The sequence below is a fragment of the Lissotriton vulgaris genome, chromosome 3_1 (genome assembly GCF_964263255.1).
Source record: "Lissotriton vulgaris chromosome 3_1, aLisVul1.2, whole genome shotgun sequence".
NCBI lineage: Eukaryota > Metazoa > Chordata > Amphibia > Caudata > Salamandridae > Lissotriton > Lissotriton vulgaris.
Window position 1 is genome coordinate 2032486653 of NC_141689.1, and position 26646 is coordinate 2032513298.

General features: G+C 41.7%; 1 protein-coding gene across 7 annotated transcripts in view; it reads right to left on the reverse strand.

Annotated features, from left to right (window-relative positions):
- Positions 1 to 26646, reverse strand: part of FAT1 (FAT atypical cadherin 1) — a 299575-nt gene that overhangs the window by 121428 nt on the left and 151501 nt on the right. For all 7 annotated transcript variants that reach the window (XR_015309390.1, XM_086962558.1, XM_086962556.1 and 4 more), the window contains exons 8-10: positions 25534 to 25809; positions 23077 to 23287; positions 2345 to 6412 (exon numbers count right to left, since the gene is read on the reverse strand). Coding sequence is in view for 6 of the 7 variants with exons in the window: in XM_086962558.1 (XP_086818684.1) it covers positions 2345 to 6412; positions 23077 to 23287; positions 25534 to 25809 (4555 nt within the window). In the remaining variant the exon portion in view is untranslated. The remainder of the gene's footprint in view (positions 1 to 2344; positions 6413 to 23076; positions 23288 to 25533; positions 25810 to 26646) is intronic.

Genomic DNA, 26646 nt, shown 5'->3' on the forward strand with positions numbered 1-26646 from the left:
TAACGACGTTATATCTGACATAACAAAGAATTTTGAGATTATTGTGGGATTTTCTAAGGAATGCAAGTACATTTGCATGCCTGCAACCAGTCAGGACGTTTAAGAGGCTTGAGTGATCATCTGTTAAGCACAAATACAATCTTACATTAAATCGCTTTAGTTTCGGCAGCATAGATTTGGACAACAGAAAAAAAATCTTTATATAATTCAAACTAGTGCTTCTCAATCAAAAAGTTTGCCACAAATCCAAGGTTCAATCATCATAATATAGATGTCAACGATATCTACATTGAGAAAACACACAGTCTCCTATCTGTGAATTTCTGGATTTCCAAAGTTGTTGCACTCAACAAGCAAAACCTGAAGTAAAGGTTCTTGGAAATGTATGGTTTCTAGCACTACATACATACACACACATACTAAGGAGTAGAATGTACTGCATTTCCATCAGTATATAATGTACACCTAAAATAATTATGCACAACTCTTAGTTCACATAAAATGGAAACATAACTTGACAGCAAATTAAGCACAACTTTATTATCTTAAAAAAACGAATCTATTGAAGTTAAACTTTAACAGGGACTTTTTTACATTAGGATACTTTTGAATACACTAAGAATCTGCAGTTTTTTTAACAATCCAGTAAGCTAATCATCAGCTTTATTTCCGTAAATCTTCATCCAATCTCAAAAAGTATGCTTCAAATTGTGAAGTGCCTCGTGTATTGCAAGGAGACTTGCCCAGAACACCCAATCGTCGGCAATATAAAAATTAACTTCCCACATTTTTTTTCTTCTCATTATTAGATTACTGAAATGAGCTTCATGTTTGCAGGCCCACCAATGAACTGGAGGTAAATCATAAAAAGAAAACAAAGTAGGACTGCTCAAGAAACCATCCGCTGACCCAGCCCCGCTTTCCAACTACAGACCCATCTCCCTGCTACCAGACCCACAAAGGTTTTAGAGAAAACTAATCAACCAGCACCTCACCAGCCATCTCCGTAACCACCAGCTCCTTGACACCATGCACTCCAGATTCAGGCCCAACCACAGTACAAACATCTGTATGCTCTTTGACTAAGGAGACATGTCACCCCTCAATCTCCAAGGCCTCTATGCCGCGCTTGACATGGTCTCACACCCCCACCCCCCTATCCTCATCAGGCACCTGCACAAGGCTGACATTAAAATACCTGCTTCATTTGCTCCTTTTTAGGGATAGAATACACGCTGTCAGCCCGTCACCTTAGTCATCTGAAGCCTTCAAAATCATCTGGCAAGTTCCTCAAGGTACATCGATAACCTCCATCCTGTTCAACACATACATGATCCCTCTGGCCAAAGTCATCTGTGTACATTACATCAACATCCTCTCCTATGCAGACAACATGCAAGTTATACTCTCCCTCTCAGATAAGGCCCTCAAACAAGAAACAGTTCAGCACCAGCATGACCTAAGTCGTTTACTGGATGAAAGCTCAACACTGCCACAGAAGTACTGATATTCTGCAAGACCACCTTCGCATAGGACGCAAACTGGTGGCTGACAAAGCTCGGACTGATGAACACACCCACAACCCAAGCCAAGAACCTCAGAATAATCACGGACATGAAACTGCACATGACCACACAAGTCAACGCCATCACTGCATTCTTCTTCAAAACCATGTTAACAGGGAGGAAGTTCTTCAAATGGTTCCCTAGCAACACAAGAAAAACGGTCAATCACAACCTAATCGCCAGCAAGATGGACTACCGGAACACCACCTATATCGAGATCACAAAACAAATCACTCGGACGCTAAAAACCAGCCAGAAGTAGGTTGTGAGACTTATCCTCAACCTCACACATAGAACTCGCATCACACCACACCTCAGGAAGCTCAACTGGCTCCAGATATAAAAATGTGTCTCAATCCAAACTCCTCACACACACACACACACTGAAGGCAGCATACAACTCAGGCTCCACCTACCCGAACAGTCAAATCTCCTTCAACAAACCACCCAGACATCTCTCTTCTGCAGGACTCGCACATACACAGAACCAGATCAGGAGGATGGGCTTTCTCTTATAATGCTCCTAAAACATGAAAAGGCCCATCACGCTACATCAGATGGGATTCCTCTCTTGAATTCTGCAAGACGCTGAAAACCTGGCTTTTCAGGTAACCAACCAACCACTAGGACCACACACCAGCCCTGCACCAGGATATCTTTGTGGTCATAGTTCGCTTTAAAAATACACATAACATATCATGACTGACAGGCCATAAAGCAAGCAAACTTGCTATAGAGTACTTTATATTGAAAATCACATGAAACAATTGTAGGTTTACCTGTGATGTAGTAGGTGACTTGTCTGTTGATTTCTTCAGTATCTGCATCAGTAGTACTTAAGATGGCTACAACACCACCAGGAGGATCATCTTCACTCACTGTGCCCTTGTATATTTCGGCAGTGAATCGCGGGGGGTTATCATTCACATCTGTAATGATCACTTCCACAGTGGTAGATGAAGAATGTACATTTGCACCGCTGTCAAAAGCAACCACAGCGATGGGGTACTTAGCCCGTTTCTCATGATCAATTTCTCTCAGAGTAGATATCCAGCCAGTTTCCATGTTAATAGTAAAAAGCTCAACAATCTCTGAAAATTCTTGAGTTAGTGATAAACCATATGTCACTTGCCCATTAGTTCCAGAATCTACATCATGCGCCTTGACCTGAATGATTGCTGTTCCTCCAGGAAGGTTTTCCATGATGAATGCTTGATATGAGTTGGACTCAAAGAGTGGTGTATTGTCATTGATATCTTTTACCTGAATACTGACATCCACAGAAGAGATTGTTTTAGGCTCGCCATTGATATTTTCAGCCAATACTGAGAACTGGTACCATTTTGTTGTTTCATGATCAAGCTTCTTCTCCAGTTTTAATCTTCCACTTTGTTTATCAATAACAAATAGATCATCTCTGTTACTTTCAGCTGTGTTTCCTTTAATCAAAGTATATTCTAGAGGCTGATTACTCTCTGCTCTAATGGCAGCAATTTCTGTTCCAATAGGCATATCCTCAGGAATGACTGAAGTATAAAATGGTTCAGAAAACCTTGGTAGAGGCACATCGGGTGGTAGGATTTTAATAAAGACAGAGACAACAGACTCTTTTCTTGGCAAGCCACCATCCCGAGCTTTAACAAAGAAAGTGTAAATTTCATCCTCTAATCCGACTAAACTTTCCTTGGTGGTAATGACACCAGTGAACGAATCTATTTCCAAATTCTCTTGGACACTCTCGGAGTCTGCTTCAATGCTGTAAGTTATATCCGCATTCATACCCTCATCAGCATCAAATGCCATAATTTTTGTGACCGATGTACCTCTTGGCACATCAGATGCAACGCTTACTTTATATTCTGTTGCACGAAACTGTGGGACATTGTCATTAACATCAGTTAGAATGACATTAATTGAACAAAAAGCAACTTTCCCCCCAGAGTCCTTGGCCATTAAACTAACAGAGATGAACTTCTCATTCGGATGCTCTCGGTCAAGAATTTCAGTTGTATACATCTGCCCATTCTCTGCAACGTAAAACTTATCTTTAGCAAAATCATTCAAAATGTGGTATGTGATTTGTCCATAAGTTCCAGAGTCACCATCTGTAGCTGTAATTTCAGTGACAAGTGTATGTAGAGGAGAGTTTTCAGCAAGTTCCACTTCAAATTCATGCTGGCTAAATGCAGGTCTGTGCAAATTTGACCCAAACACAGTGATGTGAACTTGAGCAGAACTTCTGAAAACCCCATCGGACACAGAGACTGTGAGGTTATAAAAGCGTTTCAAGATTGGCCGCCGTAGGTTTGAGATGCTGATCACTCCAGTCATGCTGCTAATAGCAAAATTGGAGTGCTCGTTTCCCATCAAAATAGAATATTCTAACTTGCTGCCATCAGAATTATCTGCATCATGGGCTTTTACACAGGTTACAAAATGTCCACCAGCAGACAGTTCACTAATTTTAGCATTATAAACCATTTGGTTAAATAATGGTGGATTATCGTTCACATCGGTTATGTTAACAGTGACTATAATGTCACTGCTCAGTGATGGTACACCACTATCTATTGCCCTAACAATTAATTTGTATTGCTGAATCTCTTCATAATCCAAAGTCACTGCAGTCAGAATGAGTCCACTTCTGGCATCTATGTAGAAATTATCAGAGTTTTTGCTATTGTTCTCCACAAGGTGATAAGAAATAGCACTGTTCAACTCCGAATCTACATCAGTGGCAGCTACTTGTGCAACAGATGTCCCAATTACAGATGCTTCCGACAGGGTTGCAGCATAAGCCTTTTTAACAAAAGTGGGAGCATTATCATTAACATCCTCTAAAATTATGTCAACAAACAAATCAGCATGAGCACCAGTAAGAGAGTCTGTAGCTCGTACACTTAATTTGTAGGCAGGATGGGATTCAAAATCTAGAGGAGCCACAACATTTATAACTCCGGTGTTAAAGTTAATCATAAATTGATTAAATGGGTCTCCTTCTGTGATGCTATAAATTACTTTAAGTCCTTCTGGGCTGTTGGCCAATACATGGACAACAGGACTATGCAGCTGAATGTTTTCAGGTATTTCTGCACTATAAAAAGGCTTTTCGAAAACTGGCATGGCTTTATTCATCACAGTTATTGGAACTAAAACTTCTGCAGAAAGAGATGGCTCTCCTCCATCTTTTGCCACCACAGTGATCAGGTATTCCTTATTTACATTATCGGATTCAAATGTCTTCTTTAGTGCTATTTCACCCAAGGGGCCAATTTGGAAATACTCATGATGTTCTTTCAGATAGTAATGCAATTCTCCATTTCTTCCAATATCTTTATCGATAGCAGTGACATGTCGAATGACCTGACCCACGTCAGCATCAACTTGAACAGCAGCATAGTAGGGTAAGTTGACAAAAACAGGAGCATTGTCATTTATATCTTCCACAGTGACCTTGATCACAACATGGGCTATCTTTGAAGGTTTATGTTCATCGCTAACCTCTACCACCACATTGTAAACCTCCTGCTGCTCACGATCAAATGGAACACCCGTAGTGGAAAGAACTCCGGAAGTGTGGCTCATTCTAAACCTAACATTTGGATTGAGAATACGAAAGAACAATGGTTCATTTATATGGGTGCCAACTGATGTAATGATAGCTATCATTTTAGCTTGGGTAGAATTTTCCTGCACCACAGCAGTATAAGAGGCCTGAGTGAACTTAAGTTGGCTTTCTCTGCTTTCTTTCACATGTATTTTAACAAACGCAGCACTTGAAAACCTTCCATCAGACGCTCGAACAGTAAGTTCATACCGGCTTCGTAATTGCGTTCCATTGTACAGAGTTATTGTTCCAGTCTTGGGGTCAATAGAGAACTTCTCTCCAATATTTCCATCAGTTATGGTGTACATGAGTTCTGAAAAGGCTCTTGAATCATCATCTGTTGCATTCACTGTGATCACTTGGACACCTTTGTATGTTGGTATTAAAACAGATGTTTCATACAATTCCTGTGAGAAAACTGGAGCACAATCATTTATGTCAATGACATAGATAGTGACATTAGCTGCGTGTTCAGCAAATAAACGCGGGTTGCCCATGTCATGTACTTGAACTGTAAAGTGGAAAATATTTGTCTGTTCGTAATCTAAAGTTACTAATGTACGAATGGCACCAGTACTAGAATCTATGGCAAAATATTTGTGGATAGACGGTTCAACGATATGATAAACAAGCACAGCATTGGATTCCTTATCAGCATCTGTAGCTCGGATCACAAGTGGAACATTTTCAGCAGTGAGAATTACACTATTAATTGAAGCGGATTCGCTGATGAGCCCGGTATATTCAGGCTTCATAAATACAGGCAGATTGTCATTCTCATCCCAGAGGTTGACAGTAACACTTGTGTTTGTCGACTGCCCAGCCATGTTGGACCCTTGCACAGTAAGCGTGTATGAAGGTATTCTTTCATAATCGAGAAGCTTCTTTGTGACAATAACACCGGAGTTTGGATTAATATCGAAGACATCCTCAATATTTCCATCTCGTATCTCATAGATGACAGATGACTGGCTGAAAGCGGTGACCATCGCAACAAAGCTGCCAACCTTTGCAACCTCACTGATTTCAGCAGAATATCCATTTAATGTAAACTTTGGAGAGGAGTTATCAGAAATTGTAACAAAGATATGTACTGAAGTTACTTCACTCAGTGGAGGACTTCCATGATCAGTTGCCTTTACTATCAACTTGTACTCTTCTTGTTTATTCCGATCCAGATTTTTTGCAGTTTTTATGGTACCAAGGATGGGATCAATGGTAAATGAATGTCCAATGTTTCCTGCAATACAAAACGAGAAGATTAGAAAAACTATATACAGAAATAGTGTAGAGTAATAAAAAGAAGCACATTTCTTTAATGAAACTCATAACTTTCAGGCATCCAACAGGCAAGGCAATACAATATTTAATGAAAGATTAAAAGTATAAACATTAAGCAAACAACAACCATAAAGAGCCACAAAATAATTTACCTGCAAAGATTTAGGTATTGTGACACTGCCATTAGAGTGCTAGTACACGGAAAGTAGAAAAGCCAATGAGAGAGCCGGGCAGCAGGACATTATGAACTTTAATTCAATAATGATTGGGCTTGACTTCATAAAAATAAGCCTGGCTTTTTAAAAGGGTTTACAAATAAGCTTAGCACATTTTCTAAACACATAAATAGTGTATCCTTCTCACTTGTGATCTATGGAACTAGATCATGGTCAGAGTACACCATATTGCAAAAAGTCCAAGAAAGGAGGGGGCCATCAAGACGAACTCAATTCGGTGCTTAAAAATGTAAACATTTTCTCTTGAACAGTTCTGTTTGCAAACACAGATAACAGATCCCATACATTAAAATGCTATGCACAATAGCGCATTCAGTATGCCTGTAGGGGTGGACTATACCAGTAAAACAAGGAAGGGTTACAAAGGCCAGTTAGGGGAAAGGTCCTTCGGACCAATACGTTTTAACATTCTGCACATCAAGAAGTGCTGCCAAAAACGAAATGCACATCCTACCAACATGTCAATCAGGGGTGCGGATTGTAAATTTACACATTTGGGAATTCTCTTCTTTGTGTGCAATCCTGCCTAACTGAAATTGGTCTACTGAGGGCATAATATCCACATTAGTCGTGGACCGCTTTCTAATGGTCACCATTACTTCACTTCTGACAGGCTAGAAGTTTGGACGAGTGCCATGACTGTGTACACAACAAAGACAGAATCAACCACAATAAAGTTAGTGGCCAATATTTATAGGGACACCGTTTTGTCCAGTGGAAAGGTGGTGCTTCAAATCTTGCAGATTCTTTTTAAAGACTGTCTCAAGGCACAGGAAAAGGGAGATTACGTTCCAGAATGAGGAATCTTTGCAGGGATAGCACCTTAACTATAGCAAAAGTAAGATATTCAAGGCCCACAGCAATAGCCCTCTTCCCATAACACAATGTTATTAACGGCCCTTTTCACTTATATTAACATGAGGACTCTTGGCAGAGTAGCAGGAATCATAACAGAGCAAATTAAATACATTGGGGAGGGCCCTTACAATGCAAGATAATTTGATTACACAGACAAAATTAGTGAAATTCCAGAATTTTGCATTCGAAATTTCTGAATTGTGTTACTAAGATTTGAGAAATTTCTCAAAATTGCACATTACACAATTTTGCGTAGCTTTTTAAAAAAATAATGTGCATCTCATAAAAAAGTCTTGCACAATACCAACGGGAGACTGGTTCGCACTCTTGCTGGTAACTCATGAAACGTTTTTGCATGAGGGGCATGCTCAGGAAGATAAAATAAAGAGCAGCACAACTGCTAGAATATTGCATTTCATGTCAAAAGTGGATTTTCACCAAATTCTCTCGGACTCTAGTGACATTTCACGAGAAAAAAGGGTGCCATTTTACCCAGCCTGGTTGTCAACCTTTTTCATGCCACCAGTCATTTCAAACAGTGGTGGTGGGCAAAGATATTTCTCGGTAGGGCAAGACAGCAATGTTCCTTTATTGTTACACTTAACTAGAAGAACCTACAACCGCTTCTTTTCTGATCTTGCCCCGAGAATTTGGAAGGCTCTTCCTCCCGAAACCCGATCTAGCCCCTCGACCTCCCCATTCAATAAGCAAGTCAAAAGTGTACTCCTGAATAACCAGCTTCAACAATCGACCTGTAGACACAATAACTAACTTTTATTTAGAACAGACAACATGGGTCTCTCATTCAATTATGCAATTTTTGTCACTTTACGTGTACCACACGTGTGGTTTGGTCTTTTTTGTAACTGTGCTTGATAACTTACTATGTTTATTATGTACGCTTTTACTGACCAATCCTATCGTCTTTGTACAGTGCTCCGATACCCTTACGGGTTATGTCCTCCCAATAACAAACCTTTCAAAAAAATAAACTCGAAGCTCACATCGATGAAAATCAGAAATTATGGAAAATATTTAAATTAATACCGAAACCACAGAGTGTGTTCTTATCACAAAACCTCTTTACAGTAACCATTTCCTATTTTCATAATCCCTTTAAAGCCCATTACCTGGACCTGAAAGATTAACAGCGGGTACACTGTGTATCATTTGAGTAATGCGGCTTTACGGAAACCAATAGAGACATCTGCTGTGCATAGGTAAAATATTCGTTAACTTCACAAATGTGGCTAGCAGAAAGGGGAAACAGCATTTAATACATGGTCATTACCTTGCTTTACCATTACCATGCATCCATTGCCAAGCGTGTGCCTTTACCAGGCAAATTTTTACCGAGAAAATGCAAGTATTTTACAGGCAATTATATACATAAGAAAGTAACAGAAGTTCTTTGTAAGCCAGTACGGTCTTCTTACATGTAGGTTAAAGAAGATAATGCACTTGACAACTGATGGAAGCCCAAGGCAGGCATTTTTAAGTTGGCGGTTCAAGCCCAAGATCTGAACAAATAAAACTTAATTAGTTGCCTTATTCCGGCTTAAGTGTTTCTTTGAGTACATCCAGTTTAAGTCACATCTGGGCTGGTACTAGCAGCAGTTGCACTTCGCATTACCTGAAGGTGTTCAAAAATTACAAGGGTAATTCAGTGATCACTTCAAGGTGGACATCTATGTGCAAAGGGCTTGTGAATTCATCAATTTGAAAGATTTTGGGAGCGGACCTGTGTCCGGTGTATCGGACCAAAAACACCCATAAGTTGTCTAAGGATGTATGAAGTGGCCGCAGTGCCAAGTGAGGTTATATAAATACACAAACATAAAAGAAAAGCTGTATCTCATGACCTAATTAAAGAACGGTCAGACTGTCATTGCTTTAAATTGGAAAAAAGTGAAAAGTGCTTCACAGTGGAGTTTGCCTCCTTACGGCGGAAGCCAGTTAATCCAATAGTCGAAGTCGTTTTTACATGTAGTCCTCTCGCAATACAATACACATTTTTCTACTTCACAGTGGGGCACGTATATAGGCTGAGCGGGACTAGAAGGCACTGGAAAGAATTGGTGGTAGCTCCTGCTCGATATCGTAGCAGATTCAAAACAAATCCAACTGTGCTGCTATCCTGGAAAAGGCGGTGTCTTCGAGGTCAAGACGGGCACTTTAGCACAGCCTCCATACTTTTCTAACCGTTCTGCAATACTGAATAACGTTTTAGATCTCCACAGCAGATCTGTTCAGAAACTTTAATTCTGACCTCCCTTGCTCCTTTTTTACACAAATAAGCACAGGACCAAGGCTAACAGGCTCTCGTCTTCCAGAATTGCCCACTCCTTCTAGGGGTCTGATGGTCTGTTTGATCTTTACCACAACAGGGTGCAACACAAAGCTATTTTCAAATAGAGCAGGACAGTCCTACCGGGATCTACTGAAGACAAGACAGGAAAAACAGAAAATAGTTCACCCTAGTAATCCCAGAGTTCTAATGGGGAGAAGTCTTCCATACCCTGGTATGCAAGGTCAACCAATGAGGGACACTGAAGCAAGAGAGAACAGCTGCTCCTCTTAGCCAGAAATCAGAAGGTTCACAGCATCCATAAATCCTGCTCAAGATTGGCACCGTACAGGAAAAACCTCTGATTATATAGTTACAACATTTAATTGCAACTGAAGTGCATGAAACAAGCCTTCTGTAACCTAACCTAAATAAACATCTTTACGAAGTGACCACACCAAAATTAAGTGTCTTTTAGGGACCAAGAGTCACTAATAATATTTCACTCTCAATTCCGTGACAGAAATGGTTGACAGACACATATGCTCTCATGGTCTTTATTCAATGTTTATTTATTGCATTTTGTATAGCGCGAACTTGACCCAAGGGCATCCGAGCGCTACACACAGTTTGCATAATAATGATTATGTGGGTTACATTTGGGGTAGGTATAAAGACTTAGTAAACTGTTGAGCTTTGTAGAAGTCTCTTGCGTCTGGCTTTTGATGATTTATTTGAGAGGTACATTTGTTTATCCGTGAAGAGAGCTTGGAGAGTTATGAATGCAGTTTTGAGTATAGCTCTTGCCTGGATTCGAGAGTAATGTGGTCATAGCACCTTTACCCCGGACAGAAGCCTGGCTGCTGTGTGGAGTGGTACAGGGGGAAAAAACCCACAGCGGACCCTACGGACCTCAAGAACTTTCGCCCATCTCGCTCCTCCCTTTTCCTGCCAAAGTCATTGAGAAGACTGTCCACAAACAACTCTCCGCCTTCCTCGAGACAAACGGATCCCTCGACCAGTCACAGTCCAGTTTCCGAGCAAACAACAGCACCAAGACCGCCCTCATCGCAGCTACCGACGACATCAGGTCAATGCTCGACAATGGGGAAACCACCGCCCTCATCCTCCTGGATCTCTCAGCAGCCTTCGACACGGTATGCCACCACACACTGATACAACGCCTCAGCGACCCCGGAATCCAAGGCGCGGCCCCTGGAGTGGATCGTCTCGTTCCTCGCCGGAAGAACCCAGAGAGTCCGCCTCCCCCCGTTTCCGGTCCGCGGCCACCAAAGTCATCTGCTGCGTTCCACAAGGATCCTTGCTCAGCCCCACCCTCTTCGAACGTCTACATGAGCCCCCTTGCAGCCATCGCACCAAACACAACCTCAACATCATCTCCTACGCAGACGACACACAGATGATCCTCTCCCTCACCAACGACCCGGACGCCACCAGAGCCAGCCTCCAGGAAGGAATGAAAGACCTTGCAGAATGGATGAAGCTCAGCGGCCTTAAACTGAACTCAGACAAGACGGAAGTCCTCATCCTGGGTCCATCCCCCTCTGCCTGGGACGACTCCTGGTGGCCACCTGGCCTGGACACCGCCCCCAAACCCACAGGCCACGCACGCAACCTGGGCTTCATCCTGGACTCCTCCCTCACGATGACCAAGCAAGTCAACGCCGTCTCGTCGTCCTGTTTCAACACCATGCGCATGCTCTGAAAATCTTCCGGTGGATCCCACCGAAACCAGGAAGATGGTCACCCAGGTCCTTGTCACCAGCCGCCTGGACTATGGAAACACCCTCTACGCCAGAACCACAGCCAAGCTCCAGAAAAGACTACAGCGCATACAGAACGCCTCGGCAAGACTCATCCTAGACATACCCCACCACAGCCACATCTCTGCCCATCTGAAAGATCTGCACTGGCTCCCAGTCAGCAAGAGAATCACATTCTGACTCCTCACCAACGCACACAAGGCTCTCCACGACGCGGGCCCCATGTACCTCAACAATCGCCTCGCATTGTACACACCAACCGACCAGCTCCGCTCCGCCAGCCTCGCCCTCGCCACCGTCCCACGAATTCGCAAAGCCACCGCCGGAGGAAGATCCTTCTCCTATCTGGCAGCCAAGACATGGAACTCCCTCCCCACCCACCTCCGGCTGACCCAGGACCATCTCGCCTTCAGGAAACAACTCAAGACCTGGCTGTCCGAGCAGTAGCGACCCCCCAACCCCCCCCCTGCGCCCCAGCGCCTTGAGACCCCAACGGGTGAGTAGCGTGCTTTACAAATTCCTTGATTGATTACTTTCAAAGGGTCTAAGTATGTTTTTGGGCCAAACGTAATACCTGCTTTGCCATAGTATAGCTTGGGGAGAATGAGTGCTTGCACTACAGTTTTTAGGTCTTTTATTGGTAGGAAGGGTTTGACTTTTTTTTTTTAGGTGTTTTCCGCATGTGGAAGAGGCTTTTCGCAGTGACATGAATATGCTCATTCATGCTTAAGTGACTGTCGAGTGTGATCCCCAGGGATTTAACAGAGTTTGAGATGGACAGTTTTAAGTTTAACTCCATGGCTGCTAGTGCAATTCCCGCTGGGTGCTGAAATATTCAGAAACCCATGCTCCATGACGAGCTCAGCTCGTCATGAGTGTATGAGAGGTGTACATCATGACGAGCTGAGCTCGTCATGAGCGTCGAAGGTGTTAATGCAGAGATGTGGTCAAGCCATATATCTAACAAAGGATTTTTCTTTGGGTTGGATGAGGAGGAGTTCTGTTTTGTTGGGGTTGCTGGATAGCCAATATTGAACTGTGTGAAGAGTGCTATTTAGGTGTTGAATGTCTGACTTACTACTACAAGGAGAAATCTAGTAGAGAGCCCACCAGATGGAGATCCCTGCGCTAGGTTTCAATCTATCAATGCTGTGCTGGCCAATATGAAGACAAGAATTCACCATATGGATTATAAAATGATAATGGTTAATTCAGAGCTGGGCAAAAGTGAAAAATCCCCTTGTGGTTTTCCAATAATGAGGCAATAATCTACGTATTCTTGCAAACTCCTACAGAGCAAAGTGCATTAAGATGACAACATTAAAGATGCATTTCACCATTTGATAAAAATGTAATTCAGTATAAAGTATCTACCATCAAGAGTGAGATTTTAGAAATAGATACATTCCTAATTCAGTGAAATAACGCTTATAAATCTCTGTACTCATCTTTGAAGGCAAGCGCCAGCTCACATCTGCCCTAAGTACAGGTGGGGGAATGTGCTTTAAAACTAGCACAAGGCCGGGCGGGGCGGTGAGACAATATGCCACTCATGGAACACCCATCAATATCACTGAACAGAGTAGTTGGATAGACAAGTATGCTCATTCATATTTCCAGGGTGAACTTGTAATAGGGAGAAATGATGTCGAAGAAAGGAGTATAAAAGCATTTGGGATAAGAGAAGGGCAAAACCAGGGTGAAGAAAAAGAAGTGTCTGGAGTCCACATCAGAGGAGATGTCATTCTTACAAGGTTGTTTGTTTGTTTAACTTCTGTTATTTTATGGGCTAAGAGAAAATAAAATCACAAGAGCTGAAAGATGCCATTTCTGGTAAGTGTTTGGACATTAAAAGACAGTCTAATTTCTTACTCCTCAATAAATAATTCAAGATTTACTTTTATCAAGAGAATAGATGATTCAAAGTAAATTTAAAGAACCCTTTCACCACAATAGAATCTTCTTTTGTGGGAAGATCCCCTCACAAGAAAACAATATGAACTGTAACCGTGAACTAACTAACCCAACTCTCATAGAGCATATTTTCTTTTATTTAAAGTTTGGAGAAGGAGTAAACGAGAACACCTGAACCATCTTTAAAAGGTGCAGACAAAACATGTTTTGTAGATGTATGCCTTCTGAGACTTAAGTTCGACTTTGAAGTTGAGGAAGATTGTTTCTTCACACATTACATTGTGGATGTAGTGTTGGCTGTTACTTAGCTCGAGAAGATGAATTACACCCCAGCAGAAGAATAAAATCGCATCATGGTGGCGGTATATCAGCTTTCATGAATCAGTAATTCACAAAGCCAATAGTTTGACAATAATATGTTAAATTAACAAGCCAAAGTATTATGCACAGTGAAGAAAAGAAAATTAAAACACCAGTTTCTTTTTAAAGTTCAGAAATGGTCCTTACTTCAAAACAAAGGATACTATAGATTTAATTGACCGGTATTTTAAAATTAGTTTCATAGTGTTTTATAGTAAACTGTGACAACTAACTGAAGGGTGTATTATATCTCTTTTAACAGAAGAAATTAGTCTACTCATAATTTATTGCTAAACTACATTCTATTCTATCAAACGTTTCCTTTTCAACAATAAAGCTCGGAATCTCACACAAACTGTGAAACGAACTGTGAACAGGAAAATTGTTGTTTCAAAATTGAGGTCTGCGGTAAAAGCTCGATTACAAAGGGCAGTTCTGTACACAAACCCTGCCTGAAATACTCAATTACTGACTCAACCAAGCATCGCAAATATTTACGGAATGTTCATGCCGCATGTGAAAGGCTTTAACAGCTACGAAGTGCTCGCCAAGTGCCCGCCAGTCATATCAAAACAAGGTCAAGTTAAACATTATGGCCTACAAAAGGTCTGGCCGATTTTTCATGTGGCAATTCCTCTCCTAATCTGCTAGGACATCAAAAGCCAAACTCATCTTTGATCTCTGTGAGGTCAGGGTTTCTCACTTCTTCCATGCACGCAAGTATCGAACAGCCTCCTATAGTACTCCTCTGCATAGATTTGTGGTTTTACAAAGATCAGCAATATTTTCACCTGTGGCAGCGAATACTTTATGCATGAATCTGAAAATACACAACTGATAACATTTGGGTGACGACCTCACGCATCATGCATGAGGTCACAACATTACGTTTGGCCTCAAATTTAACAAATTATTTGCTGAGAGCTGCAAACGTCGTTTTCAATCAATTGCAGATTAAACCAGGCTACCGAACCAGTTTTGAAAAATGTTGAAAGATTCGGGATTAAATGTCATGCTTTTGCATCCAGACAGATTAACTAACAGGACACTTGACAAGAGCAAGCAAACTGTTAAACCGTACCGTGAAGCCAAAGCAATTTGTTCGTAAACTGAGGTTGTCAGAATATTAGTCAATACTTAAAACTTTGCTTAGACGCCCTCAATGGACAGAGGCTCATCTGGAGCACAGTCCATGCACTCACTGCGTGTCAATTGCTTGTTTATGATAGGAGAGTTATGCTAGAAGGATGGATGCTGAGGAGGTCAACCATATAGAAAGTGTAAAGCCTTGAGCGCGGAGTCCAACATGAAGAACCTACTGAGTAGGTTTGACGTGTGAGCACAGTTAGAGTGACCTTGTATAGTGTAGCAAGACATGAGCAGCAGCTGACCTCCTGGTCTGTGCCCTGCTCCCCACTATCTGCTGCTTAGTGCACTGGTCTAGTGACCCGCCTTCCACCAGAAACCTCGCAGGATACTGCAGCCTCCACTAGTCGTTACTCTGCCTTCTTTGTCAATATTTTGTCTTTTCCTCACTCTAATTGTTGTGCTATTGTGATATTTAAATAGCTGCACAGGTTCACAGTGTTTATTGGTATCACCTTAAATTGTTGTGCGATTGTCTCTGTGTGCTGCCCTGTCCCCCCCCACCCGCTCCTGTTATTTTTTCTAGCTCTCGCCCTGCTCCCTACCCACCCGCCTCCCTGTCAGCCCCTCCCAGTGCCATTTATGGAGGTTGAGTGGCCTTCGAGTAGCAGCTGACCTCCAGGTCTGTGGATCGCTTCCTCACTGCCTGCTGCTTAGTGTAGTTGTCTAGTGACTCACCTCTCACCTGAGACTTCACAGGTTCGATCCTGCTGCCTCCCCAAAGCTCCTACTCTGCCTTTTTCATCAAAATGTTGCCTTTTCGTTACTCTAATTGTTGCTCTATTGCGAGGTCTTAATTAGTTGCACAGGTTTCACAGTTTTTACTGGTATTGGGTTAGCTTGTTGCTCCATTGTCTCTTTTTGATTGATGCCACGTCCCCACCTGCTCCAGCCATTCTTTACTCACTCGGGCCTCATTTCCTTCTCTCCCTGCCTCTGTTAGCCCGTCCCAGCACAACTCATGGAAGCCTCTGGCATACCAAAGGCAAGCCCGTTGACGCTTGGACCATGCCCAGCACCCACTTAGTCTGGGCCTTAGCACTCCGACACATTCTGCCACAGACCTTCGTGACCTGAACACCGGACGCAATAAGAACTGCAGCCTCACATCACCTCACTCCACTCCACAGCAGGACCTTTCATCTGCATCTGCTGCCAGTTCACTTGCACCCCACAACCGACTGCCATTGCAACAACCAGTGCCATGCCAGCCCTGGCAGCAGAGATTTCCCCGGAACAACTCAACTGCCCCCGATTAATGCCAGATCCCTCTGCAAATACACCAAAGAAGTCTGGGACACCATCGACACCATCTCCACCCTCACCCCGACGTGACCTTCATTAGACAGGCCTGGTTCATCCCCACCTCAACCCCAGACATCACCTAAGCAACATCCACCTGCTACAAGATTAAACAAGGCAACCCCACCAACAGACACAGAAGTGGCATCATCATTGCACACAAAGAAGCAATCACTTGCACCACCACCAATGATGAAACCACACTGATCAAGAAACACACCAACTTTCATCTCTGCACAGACAACTAAACCACCATCATAATCGCCCTTATATACCACAAACTGGCCTCAGCGACGCCTTCATGGAATTCATCACCCAGCGCTTTGAATCTGAACACTAGGTCTTCCTCAGAGAACTCTACTTCCACCTGGATGACCTCACTGACATCAACTCCACCGACCTCCTGGAAAGATTAGACAATATCGGCCTCAAGCAAAACGCCTCAGTTGCCAAATGTTGCTGCTACCCATTCTCCTATCCCCAACACCCCCGTTCCACAGAAATTCTCATCTAATCCACCTGCCAATCCTCAAACTACCCTTGCCAGTAATAAACCCTTGACTGATAGATCTTTTGTCAATGTTTATAATAAGCCAAACCATCAATCTGGCCATGCTTATAACAACTTTAAAGGAGGGTATATAGATTTGCCACCTGACGCAAGCCCATTTGTAATTGTTCTTACAGGGGTACCTGAATTAGAAAACCAATATGAAGAGAACTTTCAATCTCTAAAAATAGTGATCTATTGGTTAAATTCGAATAAACCCATTCCGAATCACATGAAAAGTAAAATCCTTATGGTTCGTAGGGTGCCGTGGGTAGGACCCATGGCTAAATCAATTATGGGTTACTGTATAGTCATTTCTTTTGAGGAACCCCATAGTGCTGAACAGATTTGCAAATGGAAATCATATGGAGACACATCACCCATTGAAGCTAGACCTCTATCGTTTTTTTACCCTCCACCTAGGCCTATACAATATGGGTCTAATTGGAACACTGTCAAACAGTATCACGGTTATGTACCTAACTTGGCTAGACAGGCAGATCGAAATATGTGGTCTGGTATTCCCACCTTTAACAGGTACAGTTGTCTAGATGCTGTCGATTGACTTGGGACTATGCCAGATTGTATTCCCAAGTCATATGACACTTACTGTACACTCGGTAATAAGTCTTATCACCACCAGAACAAGGAAAGGTCTTTAGCAGCTGATAAAGTATGTCACGATCTGGATGTGGGTTGTTTAGATGGGGGAACCAATACTGCAGTAAGAGATGTGGTCATTGAGACAGAGAATCAAACTGCCGATATACAGTTAGGTAGTGTACATCAACAGCCGGTATTTATGCCGGCTTTTGATGACCAAACCTGTTTCAGTAATAGACTAACCCCACGTTTGCTTATTCTGTCTTGGAACATTGCTGGTGTTGGTAAAAATCTTAAGGATCCTGAATGGGCTGATTATGTTGACACTAGTGACCTTTGTTTATTGCAAGAAACATGGGCAATTGATGTTCCGCATAGGGTCGGATACAAAACCTATGGCACTGAGGCAGTTCAGTCAGATAGGGGGAGACCGTCAGGGGAGTTTATCATATGGCTTAAAATCACCTTGGTTATGAGGGTTGAAATTATAGATACAGGAACACACGATATTCTGGCCTTAAAAATTGTACCCTCAAATGGAAATGAATGTTATATTGTCAACGTCTATAATAGACCACTTGGCCATTCCAAGGTCTCACCTACTCTGGAAACACTGGATCTCTTTTTGAAAAAGGTGGTTGGAGATACTCCGGTAATTCTGGGAGGCGACCTAAACTGTAATTTCGAACCGGTTTCTGGTATTAATGACGTCTTTGAGGACGAGGACCAGGTGTACAAAATTCCCCAGCTTGAAACCTCAAACTTTGATTAAGTGCTCCACTTTGGCCGTTCAATTGCTAAGGCTAACTGCAGATCATGGTCTTAGAGCATGTAACGGCCGCCTCCCTTCGGACTTCACAAAACAACCAACCTTTGCGAAATCCAATAGTAATCTAGATTTCATACTTGTTTCACTTAGCTTTTGGCATTATTTGATTGATTTAAAAGTGGCAAGTAGGGAGGAAAGTGATCACTACCCTTTAGAACTTTACATTGATGTGCAAATGTTTAGTGACATTACTGCCAACCCAGCTACTTTATCATCTGAGTCCACCAATGGCAAAATGTGTGAGGAGGTACACATAAATAATAATAGACATGCAGTAAAATGGCCCTATATTTTGTCTGATGGCAAGGCCCTAGCATCGGTGTACTCTCTCATTGGGGAAATGTTCGGACCTATAGCTGGACAATCCTTTCTACCTGTCCACTTTGATCACTTTGTCGAACTACACAATGTTTTCTTCAGTGAACTAAAAACTTGCTTGTCAAAAATGCCAAGGAAAAAGCAACAAAATATAAGAGTGGGAAGTCACGGAAAACTATGGTACGATCATTCATGCAGGCTGGCCAAGAGAAATCTCTTGTTTGCTATTAAAAGCAAATCAAAAGAAGGAGTCAAACTTGCAAGGGAGGTATATAAGTGTGCCCAAAAAACATCAAAAAAACTATGGGAAGAGTCGATCTGGTCAGAAATGCTAGTTGCTGCAAAAACTAATGATAATGTTGGCTTTTGGAGGCTGGTGGCAAACGAGGGGCATGCAGGCAGAGCTGTGAAAGACACGTTTTTGGATGAAATGACATGGGTGACCCACTTCACATCCCTTTACAAACAATATGATGGTGATGACAACAAGATACCATGGTCCCCTCCTCCTATCGAACCCCTTGATTTCACACTGGAGGAAACAATAAGGGCGATTAATGAACTAAAAAACAGCAAAGCTCCAGGCCCTGATAAAATACCGGGGGATCTATATAAACACGACATTGAAGTATGGGCTCCTTATGTAAATCGTTTGTTTAATGTTCTGTCTACAAGTTGTTGCTTTCCAGATAGTTGGCGTGCAGCGGAAGTTGTGTTAATCTTCAAAAAGGGGAATAGATCGGTACCCTCAAACTATAGACCAATTAGTCTAATGGACACCCTGCAAAAACTCTATGCCAAACACTTACTATTTCGGATTAATGATTGGCTGGAGGATTCAAAAATAATCTCCAAATTCCAAGCTGGCTTTAGGAGCAAGACCAGTACCATAGATCAAATATTCAGATTCTGTTGTTTGATCTGGAAGTACGTGCATATCAGGAAAGGTCATTTGTATGTAGCTTTCGTAGATCTGAGAGCTGCATTTGACCTTGTCCCTCGCAACTTGCTCTGGAGGACCTTAAGTGAAGTAGGCCTGCCAGGGTGTCTTTTGGCTCAAATAGTTGAGTTGCATGCTGGAAATTATGCAAACATCAGGTGGGGTCCAAATGGTGAACTGACGCGTAACATCCCCATTGAACGTGGGGTTCGCCAAGGGTGTGTCTTGGCCCCTACCTTGTTTTCCTTGTTTGTTAATGATGCTCCCAATTATTTGAATGGTTGTACTAATGATTCCCCGCAGCTTAACGGAGAGAGGGTGCCTGCGTTGCTCTTTGCGGATGATACCATTCTTATATCCCAGACCAAGAAAGGACTCCAGGCACTCTTAAACTCCTTTAGCTGTTACTGCATGACCAAGGGCCTGGAAATAAATGCTGACAAAACGAAATGTATGGCATTAAATCCCAGCAAACCGGACAGAGGGTTCCTGACTTTGAATGGCCAGAAATTAGGAACTGTGGAAAACTTTTCCTATTTGGGCGTTGCACTTGATTCAAAACTAAGTTGGAAAGCCCAAATTGAGAAAAGTAAGGTATCATATGCCCACAACGTTAAACCAATTATATGTAGACTGAACGCTAGCACAAGCAAGAGTGTAACCCCGGTCTTAGAGCTTTTTAAATTTAAAATTCAATCTGCTGTGTTGTATGGAGCAGAGATATGGGGACCTTGGGCCAGAGATAGCTTTCAGGGTTTGGACAATAAATTCATGAGAGCTATTGTAAGGGTCCCGAATAGTACACCTTTAATACCCCTCCAGCTCGATTTGAACTTTAAGAGAACAGATTACTTTGCCATTATAAGACCATTAATGTTTTGGGTTAGGTTATGGTCTACCCCAGAACTGCTCGAATACAGAAATGGCCTTCAAGAATTGTTGAATCTCGATTCTTTTAACTCTATTCAGTGGCTTGTGCATATTAAAAAATGGTTCACGCTTCTGGGCCTGTACTCAATGTGGGAGAATCCTGACAATTTACCGGCTTTTTCTAAATCTATAGTAAAACGAGCCTTTTGGTCTTACATGAGTGACAGGCTCGTACATGAAAGTAGAGTTGGGTCTCTAATTCAAGATTTTTTATCCTTTAAGGATGAACCCCGCTTCGAATCCTTTTTGGATGAAATAGAGCCACCTATTGCAAAGTCCCTTTATTTGAAGTTTAGATATGGGATCCTTATGCTGAACTATAATACAGAACGCTGGTCACAGAAAAAACTGGGAGGCCTGAATGACAAAAGCGGGTGTTGTTCTATGTGCTTAAACCCCTGTAAGGAGAATGAGGTTCACATGTTGTTTATATGTAGTGCCTACTCGAAGGCTCGAAAGAAATGGCTAAAACCCATGTGCACTCTCCTAGGAACCAGATCCTGTTCTACAGCATATAGGATTATAAAAAGCAATACAACTCAGTTTATTGTATTTAGCATAAGCAGGTTCCTTTACTCTGTGTATATTATTCGCAGGAAACTTGGTCAGATACTCTGAGTAGGACCTCTGTATATGCTTACAAAAATCTGTTGCCAAAATGAAATGTGTTTTAAATTGAGGAGGTGAAAATTAATTCTTGTATTACATTTTTAAACTTACTGTTTTAAAGTGTTGTTGTATGTATGCTATTATGATTCTCTGTTTTTTTTGTATATATGTGTCTTTTTTGGCCAAACTGGCCGAAATAAAGAAAGAAATAAAACTAAATAAAAATAAAGTTCTGTTCCCACTGAAATGACTACTGGTGGCCACCTGCACTTATTATGGATTGCACAGTAGTGGGAGAGGCTATTTATTTCAAAATTATAGTTCACAGGAATGCAGCCTTAAGACTTGTCGGATTGTTCCTAAACAATGAGACACCACTCCTTTCTTAGATATACAAGTTCATAATGATGAAGTGCTTCATTATTTATTCACCTCATCCATGCTGGGAATTTTAAAGGCTTTAAATCTTTTGTATGTGAAGAGCATTGAATTGTAGAACCATATATGTGGGAACAGCATCTGTCATGTGTAAAATGACAAGTATATTTAATGTGATGTGGGCTGTGCAAGTGTATACAGTAAACAGATTTGGTGCTGTGCAGGATGTGACGACCTTTAACTTCCATTGATCGTGTCTGGCTGCTAACAATAAATTCATTGCTTTGATTAACAGTGAAGCACAGGATTTATTTGTCTCTCTGTTCTGCCAGTGAAACACATTTGTTTAAAGGAATTAGAGACCTATTGGGTCAAAACTGGATAGAGATCTTTGGATGTTTCATTTTGAACTAACTGGAAAGAAGTTCAGTATGGAAGGGCAAAGGGGAAAGCAAGTGGTCCAAATAATAAAATCATCTTCTGATTTCTAGATTGAGATTAGAAGATATGAGTTCTAATAATAAAGAATCATCCATAGACATTCAGATTTTGCAAGTTGAGGAGGCACTATTCCAATCTTATTGAGGTTTTTGAGCATGTGCAACTGTTTGATAAGGAACATCATGGTGAGATTGGTGGTACATATAAGGGAGCTATGAATGTGATGCAATGATTAGAGGTGGATAAGAGACCATTAGCAAGTAATATGTGGGTTCCACATTTGAATGTATTCAGATGCATATCTACTAGCCTAGTATCAGCCTCAAGCAAGAAGTATGTTTCAAGTAATACAGATAAATAACAAGGACAACTTGCAGTCTAACCTGTGAATTTCAGGGATAAAAGAAGATACAATTTGATTGTATTCACGGATTACAGCAAAGTTGCTGGAAGTAAGATAGTAGAGGCCCCATGCTTTGGGGACTTGTGAAGGCTACACATTTCTCAGAAATGCTGGCCACAGAGTGAAATTAGTGCCTAAACCATCTCTTAAATCAAGATACTCAACTCAAGACTAAATAAAAACAGATCAACAACTTAAAATTGCACATGTACTACGGCAAATGTGTTTGCAATGTCTCAGGGACAATAGGTATTGAGAAGATTTTTCACAGAACCAAAAATAAAATACCAAAAGCCTGGCCCATCATTTCCCATTTACAGAAAGGAAGAAATTGCATTCAAAAAGTGTGCTTCAGGACTTGTGGAAAAAGATCATCTACACCCTCACACAACACAAAGCAACTTTACAGGGCAACTACATTACTATATTTTAATGCATGTACTTTTCTCAGTTGCAGAGTCACTCGTGCATAATAGACTCTGATGCGTTGATTACCCCCAACATGAAAATAAATATTAAATTTTTCTCAATCTACATACAGCAACAAAAAAGAAAACAACGAACCAGGAAAAGCAGGAGTATGTGCGTTAGATAATCAGTCAAAAGGCCTTATTATTTTGTAAGGGGATAGCTAACATTGCTCAAATAAACACTTTTTTTTTTATTTGTCTCAGATCATCCGCAGCCTGAAGCATTTATTTCCCATTAAAGGCCAGTTGCATAGAGTACACCTACCTGACTCAATAGAATACATGATTTCAGCATTTTTCCCTTTATCCTTGTCCCGGGCAGTTACTTGAAGCACTGCTGATCCTAGAGCAGCAGACTCAAAAACTCGCCCTTTGTAGGATGAGCTTGTAAACCATGGAGCATGGTCATTTGTGTCACTAACATTTACAATGACTCTAGCAAAGTTGCGCTTGACAGGAACATCTTGATCTCGTACCTAAAAAAAATGATAAAGACAAGAGCAGTCAAACAATTAGCAAGAGCTCTATACATCTGCCATATACTATATAAATCGTGAGTCTAAATTTCTGAAGTAAGCATTTATTTATTTATTTATTTATTTATTTATTTTGTGTACTTATAGAGCGCAGTCCTGTCACCCAAAGGGCATCCTGGCGCTTGAACTACGAGCGGTTGCACTTTTCACTGCTCAAACAATTTTAGGAAAGAAATGCATTCAAGAGAAGTTAGCGGCTTGTAATAAATAGGATACCACTTGTTAAGCTCAGGTATGCTACTAGTCAAGTTGCTAAAGCAATCATCTCAAAGACCTATCATTTTTACACACTTCTTGAATTTATACCATGTACAAAAGTGAAACACCTCACTCTTCAATCCATATAGCTGCCTTCCAGCACTCAGATGGCTGCTTTATTTTCTTTTAATACCTACACATTCCAATGAACTCTAACACAACATTCTGACTGAAAGGTAAATACTGTTCATGAACGAGATGGCTCTTTCTCCACGAGACCCTTACTACTAGCTATAGGAGAGACCATGCGGTCATCACCTAACATTCAGACAGCAGTCTAGGCATGGTTAAATTTACACTGGGCTTAGACCCCCCTCCATTGGCATCATATTATCAATTGGTAAATAAAAGAAAAATACCACAAGCATCATTTCGTAGATGCGCCCATACATCATCACGCGTCCGTGCACCTACAAAATGATGCGGCATTAGTAGTGGTTGCATCATCAGGCCATTTTTAGATCTCAGCTAGACCGCGCATGCACTGTCTTGAAGAGACTTGTGTTCTATCTGGGGGGCTTACATGCCACCCATCTCTTACCTATTGGTATACTTCAGTGTTGCCCTAATTTTCTTTGATGCCATCTGTTATGGCAGCAGGCCGTCTTGCCTTCTTGTATTTGGCCCGCCAATAGAGCATGAACCATGTACAACTCTCTTTACACTGCACCCGTTTTGCGGAACCATTTTTTCCTTTGTTTTCAAGCACTCCATAGGAGTATTTGCGTTTTCAGGCTGTCTCTCTTGTACACATACCACTAAGATACATGACCATGTACATAAAGTAATGCATTTCTTTAAAAGTTGTTAAAACACTTACAGGACAATTTTTTTAGTGCACAATCCCATGGGATTGGAGCGTTTGCTCTGTCGTCTATTTTACCATAGCACAAACACAAGCCAATGGTATTGGATAACTTGAATTGGTCAACAGTTACATTAAACAATGAGACTTTCATTTTTGCACTGATCCTGCTACAATTAAGATTTTTTGCCCGTTGTTGCTAGTCCATCTCCCCATCCCCTCCTGCTTGGCACATTTCCCCCACTACATCGCTCGCCGCTGCTTTTTTCGTTTTTTGCATGATCGGATATTATTGGGGCGCTTGTTCTGTACTCTATCTTCCCATAGTGCTAACACCAGCCGATTGTATTGGAGCACTTTCAGTGCTCAGCTGTTACAATACACAATGACACATTCATTGTCGTAGGCAGGGGGAAGCGCTAGTGATTTGCCCAAGAATTACAAATTGTTCAGCCGACCCGGAGATTCTAACATGGTTCCCTAGTTGTCCTGTCGGCAGATCTGGCTGTTACACCACAACCTCACTTCAAAGCTTCCTCAACGGTTTCTCATTACAACTTCCACATTTGTTCATAAAGACCCCGTCAACTCCGAACACACACTGGCTAAGCCAATAGATCTCGGCAAAGCCCGAGCTATTGGCCTTGTCAATGTGAATGTCATTTATCCATGCGGTCTGCAGTTCAGCATGGCTGAAAGTCACGGAAAAGAGCGCTGTGATGCGGCCAGTCCAGGCAAATTCATAGCGCTTTTTTGAGTAGGAGGAGCAGGACAATAAACTCAACATGGGGGTGAAGAGACTCGGAGTTGGCTCAACATCCTGGGATTCTGGACTTTCAGTAACTTTCAGCAATGTTGAACAGCAGTTGAGCTACAAGACAACATGGCTAAAAGACATTCAGATAGGCAAAGCCAATAGCTCGGCGATGCCGAAACCTATTGGCTTTGCCAATGCTGGTTACCCCGCCCCCTTTAGTTTTTTGGCTGTGCTTCACAGCACTTTTTGCTGATGTTGTACAGCATTAAAAGGTATTCACAAAGTCAATAGGTCCCATAGATGAGATCTATGGGTTCTACCAATGCTCGTTTAACGAAGAAGCTAAATAAGAAACCTCAAGCTTACCGTCACAGTGAGGACATGCTGATGCATCGTCTCATGATCCAACTTTTCAACCACATAGAGGGAGCCAGTACCAGGGTCCAAGCGGAACTTTTTCAGACTGGTGGGATCAATACTGCTCTGTAATGAGTAGATTAATTTGTTCTTCTCGTCCTTGTCAGTGGCACTGATCTGTAAGATTTCAGTTTCTGGTACCGTGTCCTCGGGAATAAGCACTTCATAGCTGGAAGCAGAAAACTCAGGCCTGTGGTCGTTTATGTCTATCACTTTGATGAACACCTGTCATGAAAAGGATATTTGAAGTCTTTTAGTATTTAGCAAGATGTGTTTACCAATGATTAGAAAATGCAAAAACATTACTTCAAATTGGATGAATACACTTTATTTACACATCCTGAGAGGATGCCCATTGATAGCAGGCCATAATATGGGTTGGCAGGGTTGTGTGGCTGGGTGGGATTATTTGTAAAATGCCTTGTTTAAGCGCAAGTTGTCTGGCTGTATTTGCATGCATGCAGGCAGCAGTGCCAAATTAGACCACACAGAAGACCATGGTAATTATAAGGCAGAAGACTACCAAATTATGTGGCAAGATTAGTTGAATCCAACATAATGCAGCATATTTTGTGGCAGTTTAGCTTCATTGTGTTATTTTTTAACAAAAACACTGTCTGGGCAAAGTTTTCACCTCAACAGCATCGGTTTAATACCTCAATACAGCAATCAGCAACTGAATGGTGACCAGTTAATGTTTGCAAATGGCTGCCACCGCACAGCAATAGACGTGGCAGTGTTTTGGTACCTTTTGAATAGGAGCTAGAAACAATTGTATTTTTCTTAAAACCTTGAAATTATTATACAAATGATGGATTATGTGACAAGTCTGACAACTCAATAATTATGTAAAAAAAAAATACCACACCACATTATCACATATTTCCAGTGGCCCGACTTCAAGTAGCACAGCAACCATTCTGCAACTGCTGAAACAACTTGTACCATGTCTAGGTTAACACTCCACACTGCAGTATCTGAATCAACCTGAATGGGTGTTTGCTGGCTTTTAAGATTTTTGCACGGTTTCCGAATTGCAGCACTTAATATTGTGGCTGTAGA